Source organism: Miscanthus floridulus, chromosome 11 (genome assembly GCF_019320115.1).
Source record: "Miscanthus floridulus cultivar M001 chromosome 11, ASM1932011v1, whole genome shotgun sequence".
NCBI classification, from domain to species: Eukaryota; Viridiplantae; Streptophyta; class Magnoliopsida; order Poales; family Poaceae; genus Miscanthus; species Miscanthus floridulus.
In genome coordinates, this window is record NC_089590.1 from 98,655,567 (window position 1) to 98,671,407 (window position 15,841).

General features: G+C 43.0%; 1 protein-coding gene across 1 annotated transcript; it reads right to left on the reverse strand.

Moving 5' to 3' along the window:
- Positions 1-407: 407 nt before the first annotated feature.
- On the reverse strand, positions 408-4,417 carry LOC136492796 (tubby-like F-box protein 7). The gene is made up of 5 exons (XM_066488814.1): positions 4,278-4,417; positions 2,887-3,247; positions 2,582-2,669; positions 1,560-1,692; positions 408-1,421 (listed from the first exon to the last, which is right to left on the reverse strand). The coding sequence occupies exons 2-5, from the start codon at positions 3,226-3,228 to the stop codon at positions 617-619; spliced, it is 1,368 nt and encodes a 455-aa protein (XP_066344911.1). The 5' UTR covers positions 3,229-3,247; positions 4,278-4,417; the 3' UTR covers positions 408-616.
- Positions 4,418-15,841: the final 11,424 nt, after the last annotated feature.

A 15,841-nucleotide genomic window follows, 5' to 3' on the forward strand; every position in this document is an offset into this window, starting at 1 on the left:
CGTTCTTGTTTGACCGGAAGCGTCAACGTTTGATAGTTATTAATTCAACCTCATTTGGTACCCCGGTATTAGGTCCCCGACAGGTAGAATCTTACCGCCTGTGACCGAAAGGTCCCAAGTTCGAGTTACGGTCTCCTCGTATTGCACAGGCGAGGATAAGGTTTGCCACTGACACCTTTCCCTAGACCCCGCATAGAGCTAGAGCTCTCTGCACTGGGTACGTCTTTTTTAAATGAATTTGAAGATACAAATATCAAATATAGCTACTATTTTCTATAAATAAGTCAAATTTAAAACGGATTGATTCATTGGAAAACAAGATATGCATTTTTTTTACGCAGGGAGACTAAGCAGCACAAAAAGTAAGTGCAGACTTGTCTCAGATTGCTTCCCTGACGCAAAAAACAAAACAAAACAAAACAAAACTTGCGTTTCTATCCACTTTCAGGTTTCTGAAGCAACATCTCACGAAAAACAATACTTGAATCAACAGCTACTGTAAATTATTTACATGCAAAGGCTCAGAATGCCTCTGCTTATATCACTTAAAAACACATAAAACGATCTCTCACTGCTGCTGCCCTGCTACGATACACTACTCGTCCCATCTATTCATTCATTCACAGGCCAGCTTGGTGTCGAAGCTCGTCAGACATATGGCGAAGGCCTGGAAGGCCGACAGCGGGTACCGGTAGTCCATGGTGAACATGTCCCTCCCAACCTTGCCGAACTGCAGGATCACCGGGTCATGGGCATGGCTGGACAACGACGAAGATGGAACGGAGGCCTGTGTCTGTGTCTGTGTCTGTGTAGGAGGTGTTGCCGCCTGTGGTGGAGCAGAAGAAGCCCCCATGGGAGCTGGCTGTGGCGCGGAAGCTATCAGCTGGAAGTTCTTGACCGAGGCCACAGTGACGCGCCCGCGGAAGTTGAGGCACCAGCACTGCAGCTGCTCGTGCCACCTTGGCGCCTTGTTGCGCAGAACCAGAGGCTTCTCCTTCTCTGAGTCGTCGCTGCCTTCTTGCAGAGCCCCTCCACTGAGCTCGGAGAACCGGCAGCTGCTCAGGTCCATGGAGCTGTCCACGACAGAGTACTTGGAGAAAGAAGTTGCTGTGCTGCGGAAGGACTCGTCGAACAGCCTTGGGAGGAGCTCCTTCGATTGGCCAGGCACAACACCGCCAGGCTCGACTGCTGATGCAGGGATGGAATGCATAGCACACTGCATCCGCCTTGGCCCCCGGGTTCCGAGCACGTTCAGCTCGTAGTTTACCTGAGCAATTGGGTAGCTGCCCATTGGAACTCTTGGTGAAACTTTCCTGGAAGACAACCGACGGCTGGGGGCACGTTCCTGTGCGCAAAGTTTCCCGGCATTGTACGGAGGCTGTGTGTCGTAGATGATAAATTTAGTTCCAAGGAAATTTGACCTACAATGCCATAACTCGTGTCAGGTTTTTTTTTTTGGGGGGGAATGCTTGTGTCAGGTTTTAATGCAAAGATCAGCAATCATACACATCCAAGCGACAAAGAGGATAAATGGAAGATTATTGCTAAAGAAGATTCACCTTAACTTCCCAATGTAGCCAGTACTCGATCGGGAGAAATTCCTTGAACCCATAAAAATAGCATACTCCGTGTGCGCCATCCTGCAGCTCCTTTTCGCTGCTAATAGGAACTTTCCGTTCTCATCAAGCACAGCTACAAGATCCAGCAGAAATATCACTGTGTTGCATATGTAGCATCTGATGAAGCCATCCTATTTAGTCTTTATTATAGTTTCAGAATGTTACTTAAAAATTTTTGTGGCAGATATGTTTACTACATACACCATGTCATCGAGAATGAAGGCAGGTACAAGCAGCCACAACAAGAAACTAGAAATCAGTTTGCATGCAATAAACTGAAGCAACATAAAGGAAAACATGAAAAATGACAAGAAAACAATAGCAGGCATGGTAAATTCTACTATGGTGACAGGGGGGCTCTGGTCAAAGCTGAAACAGCACCATTTAAGCTGTGATACATTTCCAGTTAGTCATTCAAAATCCGAACCATATATGAACCATGTCATTTTCAAATCCGTGGTGCTGTGGAAGCTTCAAAGGCTGGTACAGGGGCCAATAGTCTCACCACGACTAATTTAAAAGGCGAAAAAGTCTAATTTTATGAAACATTTATGTTTTTGGACAATTATTCAACCATTTACATAGATGCTTCATCCTGTACTTAATGCCTTTTTTTACATCACAGATTTCTCCCTTGAATAAAGTTGTAATGGAAATTAGTGCTGGTTTCTAGTCACCTCCTGAATTATCAGGTTCAGAAAAGACAAAAAAAAAAGTGGAACAATATTTTCCAACGTACTGAAAATGATCCCCATGGTTCTCCTTCAAGGACATATTGAAAACTGATGGGACAGACAGGAGTTTCAACAAACAAACAAAAGAATATTGACTTATCAGCCGGCTTATCAGCTAGAATCAACAGTATTTTTCTCTCACGACAAAACAGCTTCAGCCGGCTTTAATACCAGCCGAACTGTAGCTTATCAGCTATTCTGAAGTGAAGACAATAGCTTGACACTTACCAGAGCTAAGGGACAAGTAGAGCCGGTATGTTAGCTTTGATTTGTCCCTTTTTATGAAACATTGGATTACTCCGTCTCGGGGTCCAGGCTGTGCAAGAAAAATTCAAACAACTGTTAAGAAAGACAGGAAACAAAACTCGTGGACACAGAGTTTCCTTGTAAAGAGTTTTAAATCTGAATAACTAAAACTACACCCTCAGCTCCTCACCAATATTAGGTGATACGGGAGAATTTCAGGAAAGGCAAGGTGAATTTAGAGATAAAGAATTCACAATTCATCAACATGCACTGAATCCACTCATTACCTGTTTAAGAGATATTGGAAATGTGAGCTTTGCACAATGTTCTGGACTTCTCACTATATCCTTACACATATCCCTCCAGGTTGTACAAACAGAGGCACAAGAAACAACATCCTTGCGATCCGGCCAGCTACTGTCATCTTCCTCCAACCTTTTCATCACATCGCGGAGTAACTCAGGAGGAAGGCTAGCCCACCTGCTTTGCTGAATTTCAGCAGGCTTGTCTTGCAAGTCACTTGAAGATCCAAGAGACTTCCCTCTGTGGTGAATTCTCACCTCAAAGTTCCGCCTCGATATATTCCCAAAACTTTCCCTTATATCACGAACCATGCTCCGAAAAGACATCTTCAGATAAGGTGCAAGTCTGAAATAACAAGTGGCAGCAGTCAATACCAACAGAAGGAAATGCACAAGACGCAACTAAGAGTAGTATGTCTATCAGGATCTCCTAAAATAAGCACACAAGCACTACTGTGAACATTAGCACACTGCAAGGGCACAAAAGAAGATCACTTATCGATTCTCTCACTTCCTGTTTCGTGGTTAAATTTCCTAACATGGCACACAAATACACAATGGTAAGGGGGAAAAGAAAGGGGGAAATATGGTGGGAACATGCAGAGGCAATCTAAAAGTCATACCACCAGCATCAGAACTACAGCTCTTATATAAACCAAAAGAGTAATTGTTAGTACGTGTTGCATATATATACATCCACTTTGGGATTCAATAATAATTCAGTAAAATTGCAGAGCGTCACCCGCAATCATGTGATGTCAGTCGATCTCAGTCCAGACTTTGGAGTAATCCCATACCAGCTTGAATAATCTAGAAGTATGCCTAGGGTCGTCGGACTATCATATTATAATTTGTTCGTGTCGTGTACTCCATGCTAAGATTAGATCACCACGGGGGCACAACCTCTCCGATGGGGAAAGGTCAACAGAACACTTTATTAGACCTAGTAATTGCAGAAAACAACCACGGTCAGCAAAATTAACCTTTTCTTTAATTCGGGTTCCAGACCTTAAACTGCGAGCTGTGGATTAATAGGCCGCGCGTTGGGATATGTTTAAGATAAGACTGACAGGGCAGGCGTTTAGTAGAGTCCTAGGATACGAACGGCGGATAAAAAAAAATGCTTGTTTTCTGCCAACAAAATCCAAGTTAAGGACACAGCTTTGGTTTGGCCAAATCGAGCAACGAAACGCCGCGTCAGTGAAAGCAAACGCATGAATCCAGCGATTAGCGCCGGTAGGGTGAGGAAAACAAGAAAGGGTCTGCGTGCGGAAGCGCAGATGAATCTGAAACCCGGAATTCGCCAAGCCTTGCCTGCCGCCTGCCGGTACTCACAGCCAGGATCATTTGGAACGCAAAATCGCAAGGGTGCTTACCACCGACACGCTGGCGGAGACCAGATCGAAGCGTCCTCGAAAAGATCCGGCCGCTCTCCAAACAGGAACTCTGGAAAGATCCAGTCTTTCGAACGAACAAGAAGAGATGACGAGTCTGTGCGATTGCAAGACGTCGATCTATCTCGCGCGCGTTTGTGTCTGGGGTGGTGACGGGGGCTTTTATGAGTAGTTGGGAGTGCGCGTGAAGGTGGGCGGGTGGGCGCGCGAGGCGCGAGAAACGGCCAGAGTGGGGAGTGAGGAGCGGTCAGGAGCTGTCGATCGGATTTATGGAGCGAGGGGAGGGGAGGGGAGGGGAGGAGGAGGACGAGCGAGATGGATGAGGTGGAGGTGAGGACAAAACAATGTGATGCGAAGAAAGAGGTGAGACGATCAGAGGAGAGGAGGGGCCACGCCACGTCCGAAAAACCGCCTTGTGTCTTCCTTTGTGCTCTGCCAACCTTTTTTGTTTCCCTGTTTACCGCTCTTCTCCTCGTTTCTGCTGGGTTTCAGGTTTTGCCCTCCTCCATTTCAGTTTCAGAGAGCAGAGACTGAGGGAGATCACTGCTGCCACTATACCTATCCAGTCAAGAGAAGAAAGGATGCCAACCATGCCATCAAGTATAGGAACAAGAACAGTTGGAATTAGGATTGGGATACAATCAGTACAACTGGATTGGACATCCCATGGAGTATGGTACATACCTGTTTCATTCACTGTTTGTTGCAATTCATGGTAACAGTAGCAGTCAGTTCATGCTCAGCTAGTGGAGTTGGGGCGAGGCAACACCAACACCCCAAAATACAAGATACATTCATCCTTTGGATAACGCTATAGGCAAAAGGTTCAATACCTATTCGGCATCTTCTCCAACGACAAGACCCAAAAGAGAATTCTTTCTGCAAATAGGTTTTCAGGAGAGATGATGCCCATATTTGGATTGTGCCTCTCAGACTGTCTCCAATAACGTTACCCAAACTCAAAATGAGGCATACACAGTGTCTTGGGTAGCAAGAAACACGGTTCAACAGAACACCCAAACAGAGTACCCATTTTGCATTCCACCCGAGACGAAACGCAAATAAGCGTCTTCCAGGGAGACGACGCAAATGTCTGACGCCCGTAGTGGTTGGACCTTGGCGAGGCGCGGCCGGCTCGGCTCGGCGAGCTCGCGGCGGGGAGTTGCCGGCGCTTCCAGACAGGTCCACGGCGGGGCACGGCCGGCGGGGCAAGGCAGGGAGCGGGGCGAGGCGGGTCTGTGGCGGGCGCGGCCTGCGCGGCCAAGCGGGACGGCGGTGGGGAGCCGCCGGCGCGGAGAGGAGCGGCAGCGGCAAGGAGCAACCGCGCGGCCCAGATTCGTCTCCCAACGGTCCGAGGAGGGAACCTAGGAACTCGGCGCGCTCCCGCATGACGTCGACGGTGACCGGGAGCTCAAGGCCCGCGAGTTCGCCCGGATCGACGCTGAGGGAGGCGAGGAAGGCGTCAACGTCGGCGCGATGGGTGGCGCGCTCGCGCTCCATGTTGAGGAGGCTGGGGCGCGCGTAGAGGGAGGAGGATGGGCGGCGCGCCGGCGCCGGCGCTGGCCGGGGAGTGGCGGTCAGCTTGGGGCGGCGCGGATCTGGAGCTGCCGCCTGGGAGAGAGAAGAGAGGGAGAGATCGAGCGGAGAGAGAGGAGAGGGAGCAGGGGAGGACTTGCGTAGGCCGTTGGAGAAGATATTTTCTGCATCCGTGACTCATTTACTGTGCGTGACCTAACTTATGGAATAGGTCTCTAGTTTGGGTCTGTGTTGTTGGAGATAGTCTCAGACAACCCAAAATAGGTCTTCCGTATAGGTACTCTATTAGAGACTAATTTTAGGTCTTTTACTATCTATTTTGAATTTAGGTGTCCGTATAAATTCGTGGTTGGAGACCGTCTGAGAGCAATGCCAATGCACTAGCACTAGCACTACTACGGCCGGGCCGTGGCACAGCACAGGACAAAAGGAGAATCCACTTTCCAGTAAAGTGGTACGCACACTTTGCACTGCAGAGGTGAGCATAATCCAATGTGGACAGCACAACACGGCAAATATCCTATCCAGGAGGGAAGGAAAGGCGATGCCTTTGCTCTGTTGCTCAGCTCAGGCACATGAATCCCCTGCTGCCTCTGCCTGCCCTGCTGAATCCAGACACGATTCGTCTTTCACTGGGACTCTGATTCCACTCCACTCGCCCTGCAATTGAGCGCCATCTTGAATCATGCTGCTTGCTGCTCTCTGCCTCATGCTCATGATGGGATCATGAAAACTTTGCTAGGCCTCCATTAGATTGTAAATTTTTGCAATCTGGACACTATAGCATGTTTCGTTTGTATTTGACAAACTTTGTTCGATCATGGACTAACTAGGCTCAAAAGATTCGTCTCATGATTTATAACTAAACTGTGCAATTAGTTATTTTTTTACCTATATTTAATGTTCCATGCATACATCCAAAAATTGATGTGATGAAGAGAAAGTGAAAAAACTTGGAATTTGGAGGGGACGTAAACAAGGCCCTAGTCTTCCTACGGATCCACCCAGATTGTGCAGGTAGAAAGGTGCACGGAATTTGTTTTGTTTGCTATAAAATGCCTTATTGGAGAGATAAGATAAACCTTCAGCATTACAACTGGGCTTGTGACTCTGCGACTGCGAGCTTTTCAGCACTGGGGAATTCGGAGGTAATTATTGTTCCTTTTTAAAACGAAGAGAATGGGTGTTATCGTTTGATTTCCCAGAGGAGAAGGAGATGGTATCGTCGGGATCTGATGGCAAGTTCTCCAACGCTACCTGCAAGTGCAAGTGCGAGCAGCCAAGGCAGGCAGTTTTGCGTGACTGTCTGTCTGCTACTGATAGGCTGAGCTGGTACACCACTGCATTCATTCATTCATTCCAATAGTTCCAATGGTAGTTCATGATCAATAGACAGAGGTGCCAGCATTCCACCTTGTGATTTAGCGCGTGTTTAGTTCTAGAAAGTTGGAATTTGGGGCTACTGTAGCATTTTCGTTTTTATTTGATAATTAGTGTTCAATCATGGCTAATTAGGCTCAAAACGTTCGTCTCGCAATTTCCCACTAAACTATGCAATTAGTTTTTTTTTCGTCTACATTTAATGCTCCATATACGGGCCACAAACATTCGATGCAATAGATACTATAGCACTTTTTAGGAATTTGGAGCGGAAGGGCTTATGAATCCTGATATTTTTCAGTGGAGGATGCAGGCTTTGACCTGTGACTGAAAGCGAGAAACGCTTCAGTGCTCTTTCTCCCAAAGACTGAGATAACTTCATGGCAGCACAATTTTATACTGTACCCGTAGCATTCAGGCTTTGTTTAGTTCACGAAATTTAGGAATTTGGATACTGTAGTACTTTTGTTTTCATTTGGCAATTAATGTTCAATTATGGACTAATTAGGCTCAAAATGTTCGTCTCGTGATTTCCAACCAAACTGTGTAATTAGTTTTTTTTTCGTCTACATTTAATGCTCCATACACGTATCGCAAGATTCAATGTGATGACTACAGTAGCACTTTTTAGAAAAGTTTTTAGGAACTAAACATGCCTCACAATGTTTTTTTTCCCGACTGCTGCTTGTGCTTGTACTACATATACCCAGGCTTTACTTCCTTCACTGATTTCACTGTCACTTGCCTTCAAGTAGCTCTGTTGAGTTAACAGTGTGATAAGTAATAATGCAGAAAGGAGACAGAGACAGGCACAGGGAACTGTGACTGTGGTGGGGGTAAGGCAAACCAGAACTAACCAGATAAAAATTATCACGCCACAGTGACTAGGGCACTAGCTCCTGCCTGCCTGCTTGCCCGACAGATCTTACGGCTCTGCCAAAGTGAAAATTCAGAGGAATTAGGGAGGGAGCAGAAAGCGAGCCGTGCTTGGCTGCCTGCCTGACAAAAACGGCTTAGCTGCAGGAGCTGACCAGCTTAGTGTGTGTGTCCATCAGATTAAAGAATAAAGACTGAGTAGATCGAGGATAAGAAAGAAAGCAAAAGATATTGCAATGCCACAAAGACGTCTTTTTTTCTCAAATCCATCCATCACGCAAGGAAAAAGCGGCACCACGACGAAAATATCTATCTGACTAATATCTAAGATATTTTTACCCCAATTGCAGCAGGCAGGTCCATGCTTAGTGCTTGTTTAGTTCTCAAAAACTTTTCCAAAAAGTGTTACAGTAGCTATCACATCGAATCTTACGATACGTGCATGGAGCATTAAATGTAGACGAGATACGTGCATGGAGCATTAAATGTAGACGAAAAAAAACTAATTTCACAGTTTGATTGAAAATTGCGAGACGAACGTTTTGAACCTAATTAGTCCATGATTGAACAATAATTGCCAAATAAAAACGAAAGTGCTACCGTAACAAAATTCCTAAAATTCGCGAACTAAACACAGCTTTATCTATCCAACAGTGGCCAACGCCGCTAATCATCGTATTACTGCCGACAAGCTAGGGCCTAAGGAAACACTTTCCCTCAAATGAATGAACGCAAAACAAGAAGATCTGGTACGATCACCTTTTTTTCAGTTCGGTTCTGTTAAGATAAGCAGCAGCAGCAGCACCGTGCATGCATGATGCATGTGTGGGCTTGCTTGTTTCTTTTGTACGAATCGAAAGCATTATGGGTGTGTTGAGGAAAAAGGCTAGGCTTTGATGATACATCACATATATATCAACTGCACATGTGGATGCCTCGTACTAGTACTTTTTTTAGTAGTAGTAATGAAGATCACTGATCACATGGCGGCCTTTGCCTGCTCGCACAAGGCTGGTCAGGCACAGCAAAGTCACTGTTATATAGGACATAATAAAAGAGGCAAGTAAAGCATCATCCAACTGCTGATAGTTACAGAAAACCAAATGGTCCAAACAATTCAAATGTGGTGGTGGTTGTTATGGAGTGCAGGTAGCTAGGTTGCCTCTTCCTTGGCTCGCTCACCTCTTCTATATGTTCATTTTAACCCCTTTTTTCTTTCTGAAAGAGAAGGTTATATATGATGTGTCTCACCAGCTACTTTTTTTTTACAAAAAAGAGAAAAAATTAGGGAAGCCTGCTGCTCACCAGTTGCACAATATAATACTATAGCTAGCTACTAGCTCAGAGAATATATTGTGATGTTGTCAATCAGGAAACGAACTGAAATCGCGTGGAGACTACTCAATATATCAGTGGTGTAAACACTAAACAGGTATATATAAGAAACCAAAAGTAGAGTAAGGATATCAACACACACTAGGTAGGCTAGGCGGAAGGAATTGTTCTTCTTTTCACGAGTGCTGCGGCTACAAAGTTGGACGAGAAAGGGAGGTGCACTAAACGAACTTGCATTGCATAATATAATTGCATTGCATTCAGTTGAGCACGCGAGTGATTCAGAGTGAAGATGGCCCTACATACAGATACAGATAACATTAACAACTTCGCCGTCCCCTCTTGCACGAGTACGCACTGCAAGTCTGCACTCAGAAATCCACGATTGCGCTCTATCTCCCCAACATGCAGACATATATATAAATGTTGTAGGTGAAACAAAGCGTGGCTAGCTTTGTTTGATGATACTGGTGAACAGCAGGAGATGACATACAAATCTAAAAAGTGTCATGAAGAATATTTGTTATACATACATACATACATACAAATTTGTGTCCATCTTGGGATAACTCCTTTTGATTTGTTTATCTTACTTTCTCGCGCGTAGTACTAGCTAGTATCTGATGCTAATCTGCATATGTTTTGTGAATAATGTTACGCTAATCTGCATGTGCCTTTTACCTAATTATTATTATTTCAGTAGGATCGGATCCCACAATTCTGGATTAATTTATAGGTTGTGTAGCAACGGAAACAACCTAACTAGTATTCATAATAGTAGATTCCTAATGGAGTCTCCACATTAATTATTCTCTCAAGACGTGCTATGAAAAGAATTAATTGTAGAAATTCTCATAAAAAAACTAAAAAAATCTAGACATCTATATGGTAGACTCTAATCATCGTTAACAACAGAGTCATTAATATTGTTTTATAAAAAAATATACCTACCTTTGCCATTATAAAAATAGTCTAAAACAAACCTCTAAATCTTGATTTAAGGTGACCTACTATTGTTATTATATAAAATAACCTAAACTAACCTCTAATCTTCATCTAAATTACTCACATATACAGTTACAAAAAAATATAGAGCAATGCACTAATTGCATCTTCAGTTACCCCATGTTGTGCTGAAAATTTAATCTAAAGTGACCCGCCCCCACTCCCACCCCCAAAAAGAATCTTAATTATCTACTCTTATCATTAAAAAATCCCAATATACATCTTAATCGTTTAATTCTTGCATTATTAATATAGAAAAAAACTAATCATGGTTTATAAAGTACCCCTAGAAATTTTCATGTAAATTATCCATCTCTGCTATTATTAAAATAAACTAAAGTAACTCTTGAATCTAATTTATATGCACATTTATCATTAAAATGTTCCAAAGTACTTGTATATTTGCTTTAAAATTACCCACTGATGTTATTTAATCCATAAAAAATAACTCAATGTATGCACCCACAAAGCATGTTTACGTAAGCCATATATACATGTGCATAAAGCAACAAGCATGTTGAATTCCAAGCCAAACCATAGCCAGGGGTGACGCCACGTTCTTCTTTCTTGGTACCAATGCACCAGGGTAATTTTTTTACCACTAAAGAGTAATATTTACCGCATATCTTTTAAAAAAATATATATATGTGCTCTTTTAGTGCTGCACCAAGGTTCATTTGTTGCTAGCTTCGCCCTTGATCATAGCTGAGGCTAGGTTTTTGACTAAACACATGTTGAACACATGAAGGTGCAATGCAAGGGAATATGAATTAGGATGGAAACATATATAAAATAATTGATAACTAGGTATATCACGATGAGTGGATAATAAAATGTATAGGAGTATTCTATTAATATACTCTATATTAAAACATGAACATATGAGAGAGTGTTAACTGAACATATGTCAAACCCACGGAGAGGTGCAATGCAACTAGGAAAATTTAATGAGAATGGGTAGTAAATAAAGTAACTGCAACTAAAGAAAAAGAAAGTATCCATGGTTATTGTGTTAAGATATAAACATATGGGAGAAGTTTCAACTAAACATATGTCTAGTGTCTAATTGGAATGGAAAAAATATAATAGCTAGCAAACTAAAGTTTATCACTGCAGGAAGACTGGGCAATGGACTAGTCGTCGAGCCGACAATATAGTATGTAAGCTTAATCTGATGTGTGCTAGCTAGACAAACTAACAAACATGATAGATGTTTCCCTTTTGTGAATGTTACAAGCATTCTACCGATTCATATGGCTAACATATACATGCCTACATACATACAAATCGAGTGAAGTAAATGCTTTATTTGAGTATATATATGAATATGACACACTGGACTTTTAACACTTGGATCAGATATTACTTTACCTTGGAGAGAATGAAAACGACTACTTTATCCTTATTCCGTGTCTATGGGGGGGACGTATGTGCCCCGGAGTTCCTTTTCTGATTCATACGTACTAGTACTAGATAAGCATGGTTGTTTCAATTCGCCTTTTCTGACTGAATGCTCCATATGCATTGTATATGACGATTGTATCGATTCATGCATATTGCTAACATACGTGCGTACATACAAACCAATCGAAATGCTTTTGAGAATGAATATGACACTGGACTTCAACACTTGGATCAGATATTATTTGCTTTACATACCTAGCTAGGCGAGAATGAAAATGGCAACCTTATCCTTATCCATGTGTGTACGGGCCTGGGAGTTACGGAGTACGTACTACTACTATCTTTACCCAAAAGAATTGAATTTTAGGTCTCATCAAAGTCAAACTATCCTAAGTTTAACTAAGATCTTCAAATGTCAAAACTTATTTAACAACACTATGCCAGAAAAGCACAAAGGAGACGCGTCCACCAGAGACGGTCATCTGTAACCGTCACAAAAAATGTACTACGGGTGATATAAAGAACCGTCTCTGAAATATTAGTCCGCAGCCGCACATCCAAACATCAGTCTGTGATAACACAATATTGGAGACGCGTCTTATAGTAAGCCGCCTCTAATATATCAGCAACCCGTCTTGTTGAGGCCCGTCTGTTCTGTAAATTATATCAGAGACGGTTTTTAATTCTGAGATGCGGTTCTTCATTACCCGTCTGCTCTAAATTGCATAGTAGAGACGGCTAGTAAGTCAGAGACGGTTTAGGTTGTCGACTTTGTCCTTACAAGAAGGAGGGATCAACGAACATGTGGACTGTAAGGTGATACCTGGAGAATGTGTGGTCGCTCAACACAAGCTGGTGCTGGCTGACTTCCGCTTTCTGGTGCAAGCTCGTGCGAACAAACAAGCTAGGGTTGCTAGAATAAAGTGGTGGAAAATAAAAGGGGAGGCATCAAAGGTCTTTAAGAAAAAGGTCATTGAAGAGGGCCCTTGGAAGGATGAAGGCGATACAAACAGCACGTGGAAGAAGATGGCAACATGCGTTCGGAAGATTGCTTCAGAGGTGCTTGGAGTGACCAAAGGAAGCAGATACGACTCGAAAGACACTTGGTGGTGGAATGAACATGTGCAAAAGGCTATTAAGAAAAAGGAGTGCTATAATTACTTGTATGATGATAGGTGTGCAGACAACATAGAGAAGTACAAGGTGACAAAGAAGACTGCAAAACGAGCGGTGAATGAGTCAAAGGGGTGGGTCTATGAGGACTTTTACCAACGTTTGAGTACGAATGAAGGAGAGAAGGATATTTATAGGATGGCTAGGGCTCACGATAGGAAGACAAGAGACTTCAACCAAGTCAAGTGCATAAAGGATGAGAGGGAGCAACTCTTGGTGAAGGAGGATGAGATCATACATACATGGCAAGAATATTTTGATAAATTATTCAATGGTGTGAACGAAAACACCACCGTTCAGCTGGACGACTCGTTTGATGACACTAACAAACACTTTATGCAGAGGATTCAAGAATCGGATGTCAGAGAAGCCTTGAAAAGGACAAAAGGGGGCAAAGCGATGGGCCCTGATAGTATCCCAATCAAGGTGTGGAGATATCTTAGGGATATAGATATAGTATGACTAACCAAGATGTTCAACAATATATTTCGATCGAACAAGATGCCTGAGGAGTGGAGAAAAAACATATTGGTACCAATCTACAAGAATAAGGGAAATATCCAAAGTTGTACTAATTATCGGGGAATTAAGTTGATGAGCCACACTATGAAGTTATGGGAGAGAGTCATCGAGCAATGCCTACGAGGAACAACACAAATATCAACAAACCAATTTGGTTTCATGCCTGGAAGGTCAACCACAGAAGCAATCTTCTTAATAAGACAAGTTATGGAGCGGTTTTGAGAGCAGAAGAAGGTCCTCCACATGATTTTCATTGACTTGGAGAAGGCTTATGACAAGATATCAAGAAATATTATGTGGTGGGCTTTGGACAAACATAAAGTCCCATCAAAGTACGTGACCCTCATCAAGGACATGTACGACAATGTTGTGACTAGTGTTTGAACAAACGATGGTAACATAGATTACTTCCTGATTAAAATTAGACTTCATCAAAGGTCAGCCTTAAGTCCACATCTTTTGCCATGACCATGGATGAGGTTACCAGGAATATACAAGGGGATATCCCTTAGTGTATGTTATTCACTGATGATGTAGTGTTAGTGGATGAAAGCCAGGCGAGAGTAAATAGGAAACTAGAGTTATGACGGCAGATCCTTGAGTCTAAAGGTTTTAGATTGAGCAGAACTAAAACAGAATACATGAGATGCGACTTTAGCGGAGCTGCATAGGAGAAGGGAGATGTGAGTTTGGAAGGTCAAGTAGTGCCTAAGAAGGATACCTTTCGGTATCTAGGATCGATGCTACAGAGGGATGGAGATATTGATATGGACGTTAGTCATAGAATCAAAGCAAGGTGGATCAAGTGGCGACAAGCTTCTGGCATTCTCCATGACAAGAGGGTGCCACAAAAGCTAAAAGGCAAGTTTAATAGAACGACGATTAGATCGGCTATGTTGTATGGAGCAGAATGTTGGCTTACAAAGATTCGACATGTTCAACAACTAAGTGTTGTAGAAATGCGTATGTTACGATGGATTTGTGGTCACACAAGAATGGACCGAGTTTAGAACGATAATATACGTGATCGCCTAGAGGTAGCACCAATTGAAGAAAAGCTTATCCAACATCGATTGAGGTGGTTTGACCATATCCAAAGGAGACCTCCAGAGGCACCAGTGCATTGTAGAGTCCTAAGTCAAGCTAATAATATGAGGAGAGGTAGAGGAAGACCGGAATTGACATGACAAGAGATAATAAAAATATATTTGAAAGCTTGGGATATACCTAGAGATCTATGTTTGAATAGGAGTGCTTAGAAAGCAACTATTGAAGTGCCAAAACCGTGACTTGGGGCTCTTGGTGGGTTTTAACTCTAGCCTACCCCAACTTGCTTGGGACTGAAAGACTATGTTGTTGTTGTTGTTGTTGAAGGGGTGTGGATATCACCCGTCAGTTTCATATTAGAGACGACTCTCTCGTTCTAGACGATCCTCCCTAAAAAGGAAACCACATTAACTTGATCTCTTGCGCGGTTAATTAGGTGTGTTGCTAGCGCTGGATCAGGGTCTATGAGCTCTAGCTATTTTGGTCCCCTATCGACCTAGCTAGCTACCAGCTATAGCCTATCGGTGGGCGCGCGGCGCACGCATGGCCGGGGCGCACGACGACGGCGCGCGGCGGCGGCACGTGGAGCTAGCTGGCTAGGTCTCCAACTCTAACCTACCATCGACTATGGGTCGCCCGCAACGTCGATCGATCGGGCTTTTAATAGGTACCCTGGTCCAATATCACTATCTCTTGCTGCGAATGCGTTTGATTTGTTGTTTTGTTTGCACTCTAGCTCTTATAGACCGATAATTTGTTCCCCTTCTCTAGTAGGTCGATCTGATATCCTAATTTAAGAATCTGCTATAATATCTAATCGCTCTCGATCGGTCAACGATCTTCCACGCCTTTCTTCAGGTTCATAGCAATAATAACTTGTTAATAGATTTAAAGAATACGTATGCAAGTACTGTCATATGTTTTATATATATTCAACATTTAATTTTTGTTGTAGATGGATGATCGTACATGGATGTATCTAAACAACCGTACCTATGATCAGTATTTGGAGGGTCTCCATTCATTCATTAGAGCAACAGAGGTGATACTGTAACACCTTCGGTGTTACATCCTAAATCATTTACTAAAATATGTCATGAGCATCATGTTTATGTGTTAATGCATATGATAGAGTGTGTAGATAATTTTTTGTAACTTAAAATGATCAATAAAAATATTAAACGAAAGTTGATTCAATAGTTCATGTATATTAAGTAGGGTTTAAAACTAATTTTTAGTGAACAAAAATGCTATAGAACATGTGTGTG